This window comes from Amaranthus tricolor, chromosome 3 (genome assembly GCF_026212465.1).
Source record: "Amaranthus tricolor cultivar Red isolate AtriRed21 chromosome 3, ASM2621246v1, whole genome shotgun sequence".
NCBI classification, from domain to species: Eukaryota; Viridiplantae; Streptophyta; class Magnoliopsida; order Caryophyllales; family Amaranthaceae; genus Amaranthus; species Amaranthus tricolor.
The window spans coordinates 35,346,828-35,363,236 of record NC_080049.1 but is presented as its reverse complement, the minus strand read 5'-3'; the positions used below and the strand labels follow the sequence as shown (position 1 = coordinate 35,363,236).

At 34.5% G+C, this 16,409-nt stretch overlaps 3 protein-coding genes across 3 annotated transcripts; 1 reads left to right on the top strand and 2 right to left on the bottom strand.

Moving 5' to 3' along the window:
* Positions 1 to 1,570: 1,570 nt before the first annotated feature.
* LOC130808845 (sufE-like protein 2, chloroplastic) lies at positions 1,571 to 4,865 on the bottom strand. The gene is made up of 3 exons (XM_057674363.1): positions 4,142 to 4,865; positions 2,949 to 3,147; positions 1,571 to 1,879 (listed from the first exon to the last, which is right to left on the bottom strand). The coding sequence occupies exons 1-3, from the start codon at positions 4,688 to 4,690 to the stop codon at positions 1,860 to 1,862; spliced, it is 768 nt and encodes a 255-aa protein (XP_057530346.1). The 5' UTR covers positions 4,691 to 4,865; the 3' UTR covers positions 1,571 to 1,859.
* A 918-nt stretch (positions 4,866 to 5,783) lies between these two features.
* LOC130808834 (uncharacterized) lies at positions 5,784 to 8,114 on the top strand. Its single transcript, XM_057674348.1, has one exon. The coding sequence runs from the start codon at positions 6,278 to 6,280 to the stop codon at positions 7,472 to 7,474; it is 1,197 nt and encodes a 398-aa protein (XP_057530331.1). The 5' UTR covers positions 5,784 to 6,277; the 3' UTR covers positions 7,475 to 8,114.
* A 28-nt stretch (positions 8,115 to 8,142) lies between these two features.
* LOC130808586 (uncharacterized) lies at positions 8,143 to 13,572 on the bottom strand. The gene is made up of 8 exons (XM_057674042.1): positions 13,477 to 13,572; positions 13,093 to 13,374; positions 12,896 to 13,048; positions 12,290 to 12,354; positions 11,755 to 12,148; positions 10,430 to 10,518; positions 9,963 to 10,051; positions 8,143 to 9,880 (listed from the first exon to the last, which is right to left on the bottom strand). The coding sequence occupies exons 1-8, from the start codon at positions 13,570 to 13,572 to the stop codon at positions 9,819 to 9,821; spliced, it is 1,230 nt and encodes a 409-aa protein (XP_057530025.1). The 3' UTR covers positions 8,143 to 9,818.
* Positions 13,573 to 16,409: the final 2,837 nt, after the last annotated feature.

The window sequence follows — 16,409 nt, the reverse complement described above, 5'->3', positions numbered from 1 at the left end:
GAGGCAAATGCTAGACTTTCTCACCAAAGTAGTATTTACTAATCTTCAACCTAAGGTCATGAATATGGATTATGGGGAAGAACGCATCTTGGATACTAATGTTCTCTCTCGAGGAACAAAAGCTTCCTAAAACATACTCAACTACCTATTCTCATGGAGCTAAGCATATTTTAAGACATGGAGCACACATTCATCATTTCCAATCAAAAAATCTACCTATTCTCATGGAGATAATTCAATTTTCAAGCATAGACTATCATTAGAAATCGACTCTCTCCCTCAATCCAATGACACTACAATAATAGCAAAATTCATCTCAAACCATAAACAACATAACCAAGCCAAAGGTAAAGAAAGCAATTTAGACTACATACATGGTGGTAATACCTAACCTAAGCCAAATTGAACTACTCACTCATATTGAAATTGAACGTAACTAAAGACATTGAATTCATGATAAATAACAACAAAATCAAAAGCAATAAAGTGTAGAGAATAGGAAAAACTAGCTTGAAATTCAATCCAAGAAAGAAAATCAAATGAAGAATTAATGAATACCAATAATAAACTCCATAAAGCTTCAATTGCAATTCAAATGCTTAATGAAATGCTTCAATAGAATTAACTTAATCTCAATTACATTAATGTATCAAATGATCTTCAATGATAAATCAAAAGCTTGAGCTATCTAATAAGTGTTTGAGTAGAAAAATGCATTTAAAAATACATGACTAGAATCATGGAAAGTACATAAGAAAGTTTAAAACTAACAAATACCAAAGAAAGCTTGAAGTACAGAAAAATGAGTAGTAGAAGGATTGGATGATTTGCTTGAGCCTTCTTTTTCTCTATTTATAGGAGGGAGGACAAGTGGTGGGTGGTGGCTTCATGATTTCTCCACCACCCTATGTGTGAGATAGGTAGACTATAGATGAGTGGCAATTAGGGGTGATGGAGCAGTAGAGTATGAGAGGCATAAGAAATGGGTAGGGCATCTAATCAATAGCTTTTAAAAGAGTAATTATTTCTGACCGCCCAAATCACTCGACCTGTCGAGCAAGCATCAGGTGCACAGGTCAAAATCTTTAAAAACAGTGCAGTCACTAAAAAAGGCTCCGCTCGACTGAGCGAGCTTGCTCGACCCATTGAAAATGCTTTTGTCGACATTCTAAAGCTACTGGAAGTGAATAGTACTTTCGCTCGACCCGAGCCAATATCGCTTGATCGGGTATTGGCTCGGGTCGAGCGGCCTTCAGGATGGTCCTGCTAAGCTTCTATTTCTAATACAGGTCTTTTTTATGTTCAAGCAAGTTTGACTCAACCCAGTTTTGGCCGAGTGGGCTTAGAAATTTCTACTTGAGCTCCTTTTGGCCTTATTTTCTTGACTTGGGTCATCAAAGCTTTGATTACTTGAGCTTTTGAAGTTAAGTGAGTATTGTATGCGCCAAATGTACTTGGTTTGTGATCGATTTTGTTGAATATTACCTAAAATGCACAAAAACACCAAAATATCCATCCAAGTGTAAAATCCCAAATAAAACAAGCATAATTATGCAAAATCCCAATACAATAAAGCCAAATAACGGGGATAAAATATGAATAAGATGCAAAGACAAGTATGAAAACATCCTGTCAATTTACAATCTATGATCATAGTACAATGTATACATCTTCTAAACCTAAAATACATCAGAATCAGATCAAAACAACTTGCTTCTGATTAGATCTACACTAATCATGATTACTTACACAAACATCAGCTCCTCCCAGGATAATCGAACAGTTAACTAAGACTGCCTTTATAGTTTCACAAGGTTTATGTGTGAACAACCTTCTCTTCTTAGTCATTTTATCAATGATTACGGTACACAAACCTTCCCTGCAGTTAAGCGTTCAGGACAGATATGGGATGTCAGTCAAGAAAAATATGGATAACACTGTAAATTTTAAGAACTAAAAACTTTATAAGATACATTCAGTTTTCAATATTACACCCTCTCGTTTCATCGTCATCACCATCATAATCAGTAAATCTCGCTCATAAAAGCAATGATCAGGGTCTAGGGAGGGTTGGATGATGGAAGAATGTACCCTTATTTAAAGAGATAAGGAGGTCGTAGCTTGGAGACCCTCGGTTCCAGAATGACCCTCTTATTTCTAGGAGTACAATTTAATGGTGATAAATTGGATGTTGAGTGTGATACTTTTATATAATTATTAAACAATATATTTAAATAACTCATTACATATGTGCACTTTTCATTTAAGTGAAGTTGGCAAATGATGTTTGTTATCAAAGCCAATCAAAAACGATCTGTTTTTACATACATCCAACCTCTTCGACATCCACCAATGTGAAAGCCTAGGGGAAGCCATTTGATGGTATTGGGGCAATGGAATGTTGATTGAACAAATTACAATCAGATTTCAGAACATTTGATGGGAGTGGGGCAATAGAATCTTTGAAAAGTTTCCACTTGATTGGATTCGTGGTTCAAGTGTGGCGTTTAAAGTAAAGGGTCCAGGGCTAATACCAAGGTTAGGTATTTCTCCAAAGCAACTTTGAGCAAACTAGATAACCAAACAAAAATAAGCAGAGTCTGCTCAAAGTTGGGTATTGACCCGACCCGCTAAAATGGACCCAACCCTTGACCCATTGGGTCGACCCCCGTTGAACACCTCTAAAGCAGACCTATGTGTTGGTTGCTAGTATCAAGTACAAGCCAATACATCAAAGTCGTTTTGACTGCCAATCAATTCATTGGTGTTGCAACTTACAAGTAGCAACTTTGCATATACTTCTATACGGTTATTTTCAGCCTCGGAGGAGAACATTTAAGTCACACAACAACAAAATCGAATTTCACATCCATAAATTTAGCAAGATCGTGAAAGACAAACATAACAAAGGGCAGATTTTGGAACTTTAAAGTTACGAAAATGATTACCTTTAGCAACAACACTATCAGCAGGGACAACTATAGGAAGAAAAGTATTTAACGTATCCAATTGGCCAACTTCCTCGTCTTTCTCTACAAGGAAACTCTTAGTTCTCTCCTGCATACTTATCAACACATTATGCCAACTATTCACTCTTGAACGGACTGGAAGGCCAACGTTCATGTCAGCCAAGTCCTCTGCTTCCACCTTCGATGTTCAGACAGCAAACTTAGAAATTATATATGTAAGGCATGTTTCAAAGAAGTAATCAATTGTCCAAACATTCATTGCACATAACAATCTCAAGTTTCCTTCTTTTGGAATGCAAACCAAGAAACACTCTTTGTTTTCTTCTTTCCAAAGATGTAATTCTTTTAGGTTGTGTTTGAAAACGAGTAATTCATTTCAAATTATAGATTTCGATTATAAAATCATAAAAAGAAATTTGAGAATAACAAGGTTTGGGAAGTCATTATCAAATTCTCAATTTACAATGATGAAATTGGCTCAAATCCAAAATTAAATTTTATTGATGTGGCAAACATTAAATTTGACTCAATTCGAAATTTTTAAATGAAATCAAAACAAAGCATTAGGCTAATCTCAAGTCAGCTAGGATATTCTTCAAGCATCTTGAGATATTGTAGCTCAAAAGTACAATGACATACTCAACCAACCAAACCATTACACAGTTTTCTTATAGGATAGCTAAATGCATATGCAACCCAACATCCCACCTCCCCCTAAAAATATTCTTTTTCATGTTTGTGATTGCTGATTCAAGGGTCCATAATCAAAAGTTACAAAATCTACTTTTTTATTTTGGTTGAAAATTAGAATGAATGGAGAAAAAGAATCCATTTACAGAACCACTTGAAATGATCTATTGGAGCCAACCCTAATTTTTTTAGATTAACGATTTGGCATTATTGTGTGTGGCTAAGGAGAATCCTTGCAAGAGTTAAGAGGAAATTGAAATCCCTAATACAAAATATTAAGTAATAATTTGAAAAGGTTACAAAATCTTAATTCAACCAATAAAGCAAAAGATTTCCACATCAATATTAAATAGAGGTAATAATTGCTCCATCAAATAAATATGCACTAAAACATAAAAAATTGAACAAAACTATATTACCTTTAACAACGCCAAAAAAATTCAAAAAAGCAAGGAAGAAAAATAATTTAAAATTCATCATACCTTCAACACATCTTCTGGGAAAGCACCATCAAGCAAAAAGATCAAACAAGAACAAAATCCTTTGGTAATTTCGGAATCACTATCCGCCCCAAATCTCATTCTTCCCATTTCATCCATCCAAACATTCAACCACACCAGTGCAGCACAGCCCGGAACTCGGTTCTCCGGCAACCGCGTCGACTCACCAATTTGGGGAAGACCAGAGGCGTAATCTAGAAGCCTCTTAACCCTATCAATCGGTTCCGGAAGCGACCTAAACTCAGAAACCAGCTTCGATAGCCTAGTAGAAACAAGCCCAGATGAAGAAATGGATGGATTATCGAAATTTCCATCTGGGTTTGAATTTAATAGGCAAAATGATTTGAATTTTAAGGCAGAATTTTTATGGGGATTAGAGATTTTGATGGGGAAATATGAAAATTTTAAGGGTTTAAGGGAAAAAAGAGGGGATTTAAGAGGTGGGTCATTGAAATTATTAGGAGGGTTTGTGTAAGAAGAACAAGGGCAAACGAAAGATGGGAACGATGGAATTTTTGTTGTGAAAATCATTGGTAATGATGGGTTAGAATGAAGATGATGGTCGAGAGAGAAAGAAGGTGAGAGAAAGTTCTAAATCCTTTGAATTTGATGATGTTTTTGCAGAAAAGAAGGAAGGAGAGATGAAGAGTGAAAATGTTGGGTTTATTTTATTTTTTCTTTGGGCATTAAAACCATAATAAGTTAATATAATAACGATATGTCTCAGTAAATAGTGATGCAAAGTTTTTTTAAGGCGCCAAAACAACTGGGAATTACTCATTGAGTCATTGTCATATGGAATGGCCAAAATTGGTTCCTTTTTTGAGTTTCTTGCAACTATTGCCATTTTATTTTGTCTAATTATATGGATACCTTAATTTTAACGGGAAAATATGTTAATAGGTTTAATGATTATATTTGTTTTATTTTAGTTATTTTATTCTTTTATAAAATTGATTTCAGTGCATTAATTTGAAATGTGGTATTAAATAGTAAAGAAAAAATTTAAATAAAAAAAATTTTTATGATCTAAAGTTTTATCACCATGGGAATAACATGGTACTTTTACAAATCTTTCGCATTGCCAATATTTACTGTCAACAACCAAACAGGCTCTTAAAACCAAATAAGAAAGAATTTTTTTAAATATAATTTACATTTTATCCTATATATTTAGTATTAAATGAATAAATTATCTCAAAATTTTTTGATGAATAATAAAACATTAACTTTGAAAATTGACACTGGCAACTAGTGTATTGCATGTTTACCAAAATTTGAAGTTTCTTCATTTGGCTCTTCAACTCTTCTTTTCTTATTAATATCAGATGAATTTTGTCATAATTAAAATAAATATTTCTTTTTCTCATATTAGATTATGAGTTTGTTTTTCAACTAATCTTCTCATATCCTCAGCATTTATTCAACAATATAAAAGCAATTACTTTTAACATTTTATGATTTGAGCATTAAAGTGTTAAGTTTAACATTTAATAATTTGCTATTTAAGTGTTTGAAAGCTTTACTCAAAACTTTTTTGGAAAAAATAAATTGTCACTAATAATTAGAAGTCACAAATTCATATACACAACTTTTAGGAATGTAAATATCGCGATCAAAATAAAACTATTAGTTTTTGGTAAGATTTTTGTGTTGTCTGTAGGATGAATATGTATTTGAGACATGAGCAAAGGTATATGATGGGTCAAGGGAGGCCTACATTGGCCCTATGTAACTTGGATTTGAATCATTGAAGACTTCACCCATATCCAAATATAAATTTGTCCTTGATTAATTAGTCATACTCTTTCATATAACACGTGAAAATATCTTACCTTGAATGCCCTTTTTTAATAAACTTTGTGGATTACAGGTTGGCTTAAGAAAAGTATCAACTAAGTGTAATTCGATCTCAGAAACGTACTTGGAAATAACGATAAAAGAACAAACAAATAAATAAATTTTGTGTATATTTATTTCATTCATGTTATTTACTAAGAAAATATCCTATAACTAATCTAACAAACTACTGACGTCACTCACAATTTTCCCGCTATAAAGCCCCCTTTTCATCTCTTCAAATATTCATTTCATTCGTCCTCACCACCAAACTCTCCAATGGCGGCCCAACTCAAACACAACCAGCATTCTCTTATATTTTACATGACTTTCTCTCTCCTCATCTTTACTTCCATGGCAGCTCTATCTCTAAGTGAACTTGAAGCTGCCATTTTTGCTCTCCAATCTAATGGTTTCAATCTATTCGGTAACTCCATTGCTGTTTCTGAACTCTCTGTTCAACTTCTCTCTCATAAATTCCACTCGACTTCCATTAAAGGTCATGGATTCACCTTCCTTGCACCTCCGAACTCGGCACTTTTTTCGCTCGACATGTCAACTGACGCTTTCACGTATACTCACTCTCTTCGTTTCCATGTAATTCCTCGCCGTCTCTCGCTATCGCAGCTTCACAATATTTCTCTGTCGTCGAATCCTCACCTGCAGACGCTTGTACCAGGTCATTTTCTTTTCGTCACTTCTTATGGTCGTCGTTTTGTCGCTGTTGATGGAGTTCGCATCTCTTTCCCCGACCTTTATTTGAGGTCAGAGATAGCCGTTCATGGCCTCGATGGACTACTCGTCACTTCTACTGAAGAATACTTTCACCGTCTTGATTCATTCCATGCCAACCTTTCTCCTACTCCGACAATTTCTGCTGTAACCAGTGGTGAGATTTCTGCCTCTGATCCTGCAATCGAAGCTCAATCTCCTCATTTCGTGAGCTATCCTTCGCTTTCACCGGAGATTAACCAAATTTCTTCTCCGACCGAAGCTTCTACTCCAGAATTCGAAGGATTCAAGGCGCTTTCACCAGAATTTGACGGAATTTCAGAAATTAGGTCACCGGTTGGAACTTATTCACAAAATTTTGACTCAATTCCGACGTCGCATGACATAGCATTCACTGGAGGAACATATAATGTCATTTCAATTCCGCCAATAGATGCTTATTCGCCAGAAAATGACGGAATTATAGCTCCATCACCACCCCCAACATTTGAGTTTCTCTCTCCGGATGAATACTCGATTTCGCCAACGGTTGATGAGTTGTTTGATGCCGAGTTGTTCTCACCTAATGCTTTGTCGACAGTTTGGGATGTTCCGTCGCCATCCTTTTCGATTGGAGAGTGGCAAGACAAGAGTGAACATAAATATGGTGAAGATAACGCAAAGCTTGAGGACAGAAAAAGTCAAGCTCAAGATCAAAGCCAAGGCCAAAGTGATGAAAACGGCTGGAGAGATTGGGAGTTTTGACAATTTGGCGAAGATCAATATTCTTCAGTCTTACTATCTTTAAATTTGGTATTTTTCAAGCTTCATATTAGGCATTGAATTTGTTTCATAATCAGTGTTGCAATTGACACTTAGTGGATTACATGCATTTGTTTTAGAGGAGTTTAAAAGCTGAATTAGTCCCTTTTACACAAGTAAAAGTTTTATCTCTATCCAACTCGACACGTTAAGACAAACCATATCCGTTTAGTTTAGTCTTGGTTTTTTAAACTAAAAGCCAAATACATCGAGCATAATGCCCCTATGCCGATGATGAGTACCAGAATCATTGTATACGAGAATTGTGTAATAAACATCAATTCAACGATGACAATAGAAGATATAGTGCAGAGTTCATTGGAGGGACTAGGAGCAAGGAAGCATTCCTATCTACCACCTGCAGGCTGCAACCTGTGAATGCTAATCTTCAAGTGAATGGTTGGCACAAATTCCATAATAAACTGCTTGGAGCAAATCAAGTAATCGACATTTGGACGTGGAAATACACATAAAAAAGAACCATCAGCAGTAGGGCATCATAGTTTCTGAATTTTCTATTCAGTTAATTTAGAACTTAATTGCCTAACAGTTAGTACATGAACAATACGATGACATGCCGCCAAACCCCCCCCCCCCCCCCCCCTCTCCTCTCTCTCGAGTCACGTCCTCTGTATCAACCTTTATAAAATAGCGACAACAGACTCCAGTCTCCTTTTGAATACTACTCACAAACCTCCAGATTCTGTCCGACTTCTGCACGAAACTTTTAAACATAATCTCGAAAAAAAGAGCGTCACTGCGTCAATACAGCAATTCCCGCAAGATGATCCTTAAAACTCATCTGAAAATGGGAAGCATCTGCTATGAGCTAGGGACTCCGAAATTTTTTCGTTAGCGAAACCTGATTTCAAACTCTATTTATGTGCACTCTTCTTCATGCCCAATACATGCAAGGGGTTAAAGGGTTTTCCCATAGATCATAATTAGGAAAGGTTTCCTCTGGTAAACCCGTCCTTGTTTGGTGGGTCACAATAACATCCTCAACAAAGGTAGCCCAACCCATGTAAGGGTCCCCAAATGATTTGGACATGAGGCCCTTGTCTGGTTTTATGGACTTAACTTATGGCCCATGTATCGCCTATAGCCAATAATGAGCTTAGCGTTACCTCCATGGGTCATAACGAACTTCAAGCAAACCAAGAAGTCGAGCACTGCCAGGCTTGTGACATGCTTTCTGAACCCATCCAACTCCTCCTTACTTGCCCATTCTTCTTTTGTCACCTGTAAAAGAATTGGTACAATTTCAGCATGATTTTAGGTAAAGAATGAGTACAGCTGTATTCATTAATGATCAGAATGAAAATTTTCTTTCTAAATTATGAACAGACTTGTTTCTGGAATCATACTGAAGTGTAGTATGTAAAAATTCCTGAGAATGTTATCCAGACAAAGATACAATTGATGGGCATGGCCACATAAACAAATGTCTAAAATGCCAGGGCACAAACTATTGAAGGGTTGCTGTTTCATATAACATGTTCCTGATTTCAAAAGGATTACATGCCTATCAAATATTCACATTACAGAAAGTTAAATTACTTCAGAGGCTTACTACTTAGCTAGTTACATCCCTTATTGTAAGCCTACATGCAAGTATGCGTCATATAATTTTTTACTTCTCCCTCTATCTATATGTTTTTCCTTCCAATATGTTGTTCAAGATAATGTCTCTTATTTCGAAGGGTGGCCAAAAATAGTTCTTTGGCTTCAAATTATAATCAACTATATAAACATGACTCATTAAATCATGTGCACTTCTTATGTATGTGAAGATGCACGCGATATTTGCTACCAAGGATCAATTGGAAACAATAATCCTGAGTTAGCCTATTGGTTGAAGGCTTTTCCTTTCAATTTTGCGGCAAGGGATCGATTGTCACCACCTTCTACAGAAGGATTAATTCTCTCTTCCCCTTGCTTGTAGGAATTTAACTTACCACTGAATAAAAAAAGATCAACTGGAAACAACTTCTTTGTTATCACTGACAAGAGTAAGATTTCGTACCTCCAAGGCTCCAACCCCCAAACCCCCAGTAAAATGGGAGTGAACTTAATGACATTGGGATTAAGAAAAGTTGTTATGCTGTTCAAGACACTTGTAAAATCCGAGTTTACCTATATCAAACACGGTAGGGACTAGGGAGAGTCGAATTTGGACACAAGCACTAGATATTAAACGAAAAATAAGGTCAAGGCATCAAGCTTCTCTTACCCACCATACACAAAAGAAAAAATAAGGTCAAGCGTCACAGCCACTTCCCCAGGTTCAAGTGGGCACCGGCCTTCTTTCTGCTTCTGAAGAGCTAATTGCTATAAATGGGAACCATTCTGCAAATCCACACTCAAATAAGAAACTAAATGAATGTATTAAGCATTTATTTGTTTCCACCTATTGACAAGTTTACACAACCTTTAAGTAAAAGAATATCACGAACAATTGGCACATCATCCTTTAAGTAGTCGATGAAATGATCAACGTCAAATATGTCTTCAAATTTCCTACAGAATAAAAAAGGGATATTTTATACAAAGATTTCCCCTTGAGTAAAAGAATAACCTCTTTGCGAAAAATAATGGTAAAACTCTTATTCTCTAAATCCTACTGAACACAGACACGAGAACCTATTTAAAAGGTTAGTACAGAGTTTGAAGTGGATGAACGCTGATAGTAGACAAGGGAGCACTTAATCTCTTATTAAGTTAAACAGACGAAACTAATACCATTTGTACCAACTTGGAAAAATTAATAAATTACTAAGATTCGTGAACGGTAGAAAGGGCAAAAATCTAGGATAAAATGACAAATTCAGTCACTTAACAGGAGATGCTAGATTTACACAGCCTTAAAAAGTGAAAAATATAATTAAGGTGCCTCACGTCTGGTCTTTCCAAATCTGGTCTTGCTTCAACACCGGCAATATAAGTGTCGCATTCAATATTTTGGCCACAACCACTGCATTGCATATCTACACAGAAACCACATGAACTCAGGTAAAATTCTGTTCAACAAGTAGCTAGAGAAGTATAATACTGTGAGGAATTATAGACAAAACATAAAAATGAAAGTACAAGGTGAAGGTCCAATGTAACAGCTAAGCAAGCAGCAATGTTGAAGAGTTAATAACAACTATGTTCAACAATTTAGGTTGAAAAGGATCACAAAAGCAACATTGCCACACCATATCTAACAGAATTTTAAGCTATGCCGTAAAGCATGTTCTGAATTTCTTCATCACAATCAAAGTGCTTGTAAAATAGTAACATCGAGAAATCAGTTAAAACCCATAAAAACAAAAAAGAGACAGCAAACACCATTCTTACAACATTTCAAACTATAAATTAACAATGTTATGATTACAAGTTTACAACAATCAAGATTTCTAGTTCACCCAACTGCCAAAACTTGTAATGAAGTAATTAAAAGCATAAATCTTTTGCAAGTTACAAAGCATAACATTCCTGATTTCTGGTTTTTCACCAAGTTTTGGTGTATATTATTTCTGTGTTATGTTTTCATTCAATTGTAATGGTATTCATTTATACAAGGGTTCAAAGAAACTGCCAGAAGCTGCTTCTAATAAGTAATTGCTTCAGGTAACTGTTATAATACTTACTTCTGGTAACTGCTATAATACTTGCCTATACTAATAACTGTAATACATATAACTGCTATACACAATCTAACAATTCCGAATCTCAATCCCATAAAATTTATAAGAGAAAAAAAAAAGGCAGCATGATACTATATTGGGAAAAGAAATTACGACGTAAAAGAAACAAAGCATCAAAATTTAACCACAATCAAGATCTCTGTTATAACCAAAATCAAATAAAACCCGGAAAAAAGTGTGACTGAACAACATTTCTATCAAAAATTTAAGCTATACAATTGATAATTCTCTTTATCTTATGATTATTGATTACAACCATCAAGATTTCTAAGTTACCCCTTTTTCAGAACTTGTAAAACAATAATTGAAAGCAAAAATTTTTTACAAGTTAGTGAAGTTACAACCCATGAATAAATCAAAAATCTCAAATTCCCATCACATTGTTTAAAAAGAAAAAAAGACAGCATAATAACAAGTAAAAACAAATTATTAACAAAACACATCAAAATTTTAACAACCCAGAAACCAAATCTCAAAAAAATGACACTAAATCCAAAAGAAAGATAGTAGTAAATCTGAAAAGGAGCATACCAAGCGACGAATGATGGAAGAAACGCAGACGAATCCAGTAAGGACAAGAAAGATGATGAAGAAAAGGGAGAATTTAGAAGGAGAATTTCTAGAATCTTCGGAGAAAAACAGGGAGCAGATGAAACAGGGTGAGCGGTGATCACGTGAGCGGTCATCTGAGTCGGAGAGATGAGGCGAAACGGCGTCGTCTTGTTTAAGTATCTCCTGTGACTGTAGGGTTTTTACGAGAAGAAGAGGCTCGGCTACCGAGGGAGCTGGAATGGCAGAGCTTTCGGAGCTCAGCGGCCATGGGCTCAGTGTTGAGTGTGGGTATGAAGCAACTGTCGATTGTCGAGTTTCGAAATTTGAAGAACAATGGTCAAATAAAGCGGTAGAGGCGTTGGAAATACAATATCTCACGTCATTAAATTAGCGTATTATGTTTTAGAAAATACGAATATTTCATAATATACAACTGAATTTCTTCGAAATTCACCATATATCACATGAAATGTTTTAATTCACCATATACCATTGAGTTTACGTCCGTTAGCACAGAATACCATTAATGGCAACTGTCGTCAGTGTGTCGTCAACACTTGCCTCGTGGTTTACACGTGCCTATTAAAAATCAAAACAGAAATCAGAATACAGCAGCTCTTCTGTCAGTGTTCTTCTGCTGAATGCCCGAACTTCACCTCGATTTTTCATGCACTTCCAATTATTTTGAGGAGGGTTCTTGGGCCATGACAGCAAGGCCCATGTGGAGAGATTCCAATTCTACCCTCGATTTCCTCCCCTGACCTCCGGTGACTTCTGCACTACTCCGTCAAGGTGGCCTGGTCATCGATATTGAACAAGTTCTGTTGCATGGCTGATACAGAAGCTAGTATAAAGGTTGCTGACTACATGATCTAGCACACGGATTTCAGAGCGTTGTGTGAGTTATTAATAGGGTTCTTGGCCCTTAATGGCTAGGTCCATGTGCCAATATTTCATTTCTACTGTAGCTCAAGTTCTGGATGCACCGGTTTGGCCTCCACGTGTCGTGCAAGTTGGGTTGTTCGCTGGTTGTGCTATTGTGTTGTTCTGATGTCAGAATTTGTTCTGTATGTTGGTTTCTGTGGGGATGCTCTTGCTTGTGATGTTTATTATTTATTACATGGTTTACATCTTCATAGATATCTCCAAGTGTTGAATCATGGGCTGAATTGTGCTTAGAAGGTACACATGACTTGGAAGATGCATATGCACATGGTTCAAAATTACAATATGCTGCACGTTCATTCTTCCACTTACGCAAAGCTACCAAGATCTGAACCAATATGGTTCAATCACTAAACCCTTATCAACATTCACCAATATCTCACTCAAATTACCTCTTATATACCAAAGATATCCAGCAAAATTACTTCTAATTGTCGTAATAACAGTATGAGCATCTTTACCAAGGCGAAAAGCATGAGACTTTGAAGAAAATCTAGACTCAAAAATGGGTTCAAGAATCAACAATAATACCTCTTGAAAAACATGGTTTTGAAAAGGTGGCTTATTAGAATTCAAAATCTTCTTCAATCTATTCTTAGAGGTAAATTCATTGATGGGTTTTTCAGTAGGACTACGAATATACAAATCCAACACCTGAGAGTGAATGGCGTTACGAGAAGGGAAGAGCCATTAAAATTTGAAACTTGAATTTAATTTTCTTGATGATAAATTCAAAAATTAAAGAGAAATTAGTACCTTCTCGATGAGGAGAGAGAGAGGGAAATGGAGGAATTCAATGGAGAGAACCCTAGAGGAAGGAAGTGTTGACGGCACACTGACGGCAGTTGTCATTAATGGTATTCTGTGCTAACGGACGTAAACTCAATGGTATATGGTGAATTAAAACATTTCATGTGGTATATGGTGAATTTCGAAGAAACTCAATGGTATATCATGAAATATCCGTAGAAAATAATAAACGTAGAAAATAATAAACTCGATAAGTGTTATATGTAAGTCAAGGTTTATTAAATTTGATATATTTGATTTTTAGAATCGGATAATTTTTCGGATTTTCGCAAATGAGATTATCCGAATCAGATACCTGATTTTGAATTCAGATTCGGGTCACATTTTTTGGAAATCGGATGTTCGGTATCCGATTTTATTTATTTATTTTACTTTTTTTCGTAAATAAAATGATAATGGTATCTCTTAAGCTAACCTTGGGTTGAATATTTTGAGAGAGTTAGTATTTGAATTTTATGTTTGTTCTTATTTAAACTAATAAACATTAATATTATTCTTTAATTTTCTTAATTAATCTTTTATGACTAATTAAGTTAAATATTTGTAGAGAGTTTGTATTTAAATTTTATATAAAAAAATATTTTAAGTAAAAACGGGGATAAATAAAAGTATTGTTGAACGACAACAAAATAAAAAATAAAAAAACATTATAATAAAACCGGGTATTCGAATTTCGGATATCCGATTTAATCCCGTTCGGAACAGGATCGCATTTTTAGGTATCCGAAAAAATCGGATACCCGATATTTGATTTTTAACACCCCTATATGTGGGTCTATAGGTCACCACACAGTAAAATCATATGATGATTATGTGACAATTATCACGGCTTAACAAGAGGACATCACTATCCTTACACCTTTTTGGTACGTGAATTAAATTTGGGAATTAAAATGTGTGATTTGAATTGAAAATTAATTTTTGGGAATTTGTAAAATCACTGTTCATAAATCCTTTTGTGCAATCACATTTCTTATAAATAAATTAATGAAAACACTATACAATAGGACGGAGGAAGTAAATTGTTTTAAATTAATATTTGGATTACTTTATTCCAAATTAGAGTTAGGACAAATTTTACTTTAAGTTATATTTATATTTATATAAAATAAAATGTAACAAGTCAAAATTTTAAGGACTAAATACAAGCTTTAGTTTAATATTTGAATTTTATGACTAACTCGATCTTTGTTGACTAAGAATTGCAGATATATTGTATTTATTTTGAGTTTATGTGATTTATGTTCATTAATACCTAGCCTAATTAGTTAGATATTAAATATACACAATGTATCATTTAAGACAATTTTATGTCGAAATTATCTTTTTATTTGACTAATAAGTCCAATTAAATTAACTAATGCATTTATTTTTTACATAAAATACTAATTTTTAAAATGTTTAATGTTTAATGCTTAACACATTATTTTATACGTTAAAATTGACACTTTGAATTCAAAACACATCAAAATTTTGAATGTTAAAATTGACGCTTTGAATTCAAAACATTTTTTTTTTGGATTTGGACTCAATATGTCTCATTTTGAGACGATCTTATATAAAAGCTGTTTTTTCTCTAAACTCTCAAGCACATTAGAGTTTAAAATTACTTTTTGATGCGATTTGGTTTATTTGACGTTGTTTTTTTTCGAATATTGAAAAAGTGAGTTTAACAAGGTGAGAGGGAAATTAATGAGGGGAGGGGCATACTTAAAAAATGAAAAGAAAAAATATGACGATAAATAAGATGGATTGGAATTAGATTATTTATTCTTTCGAGTTATTTTTAGATCTCAAAATATTGTGCAACTTAACGTATAATCTAATATTTTTTTAGCATTAATATTACGTCAATTTAAATTAAAAAAATACAATGCTATTTTGTAAAATTTTTTAAAAAATTTACTATTTACTAGAGTTGTTCATTGGTGGGCTACCCGCCAGGCCCGGTCCGCCCGGCTCGAAAAACGGGCGGGCATGGACAACGTTTTTTAAAAAAAAATTAAGTTTGGACGGGTAATACCCGCCCGCCAAGATAAATGGGCGGGTAGCGACACAAAAAAATACCCGCGGTATACCCGCCCGCTCGCTTAGTTTAATATATATTAAATTTTTAATAATCAATTATATTAAGTTACCCAAAAGAAAAAATACTTTTTGTTATTCTTTATTATTAAAAGTTGAATATATTTTAAATATTATTAATTATTATTATTATATGGGTACTCTCTCAAGGTACATCGAATATGTTTAATTATGGTGAGCCATGTTTAGAAATATATTTACCTATTGATGAATGATTTCCCATTCATATTTTTTTCCATCTTTGTATTTGTATTTTTTTAGTGCTTTGAAGATAAAGCTTTATGATAATCATTTTATGACACTGTATTTTGCTATGTATCAGTTCACAATGTAGCATGCTGGTAATTCTTGGCTTTCTGCAACATATTAAGGTGTCGTAGGCTCAACCGAGCACAAAGTCATGTTTGCCCAAGTTTTTTCTCCGTGAATTTCCAAAAAAGTGCATAGATACTGGCTCGATCGAGCGATATAGTTTGACCACTCGATCGAGCGATATAGTTTGACCAATTCGAACGGACACTCTGAAAATTAGAAGAAGATGAAGAGGAGGATGAAGATGACGATTGTGTTACCATTGATTAAGTTTTTTGAAACTTTTTATGTATTTTTATATACATGTAATTCGAGTATTTTGAAACTTTTTACGTATTTGGAGTATTTTGGACGATGTATTGTATTTTAATTATTATCAAAACCCAACTTTATATTTTGTATTATATTTTTGATATTTATGTAATAAATACCCGCCTACCCGCGGGTCCCGCCCGCTTTAAAAATGGGCGGGTAGCGACAAA

Bases quoted from the DNA above. Each gene is read 5' to 3' on its own strand.
- LOC130808586 (XM_057674042.1), bottom strand. From the start codon at position 13,572: ATGACAACTGCCGTCAGTGTGCCGTCAACACTTCCTTCCTCTAGGGTT. The intron at 13,049-13,092 runs GTGAATGTTGAT...ATATTGGTTCAG, and splicing joins GTAATTTGAGTGAGATATTG to ATCTTGGTAGCTTTGCGTAA. The intron at 12,355-12,895 runs GTAATAAATAAT...GATTTTTAATAG, and splicing joins TCTATGAAGATGTAAACCAT to GCACGTGTAAACCACGAGGC.
- LOC130808834 (XM_057674348.1), top strand. From the start codon at position 6,278: ATGGCGGCCCAACTCAAACACAACCAGCATTCTCTTATATTTTACATG.
- LOC130808845 (XM_057674363.1), bottom strand. From the start codon at position 4,690: ATGATTTTCACAACAAAAATTCCATCGTTCCCATCTTTCGTTTGCCCT. The intron at 3,148-4,141 runs GTATGATGAATT...TGAACATCGAAG, and splicing joins TCCCAGAAGATGTGTTGAAG to GTGGAAGCAGAGGACTTGGC. The intron at 1,880-2,948 runs GTAATCATTTTC...GCTTAACTGCAG, and splicing joins TGATAGTGTTGTTGCTAAAG to GGAAGGTTTGTGTACCGTAA.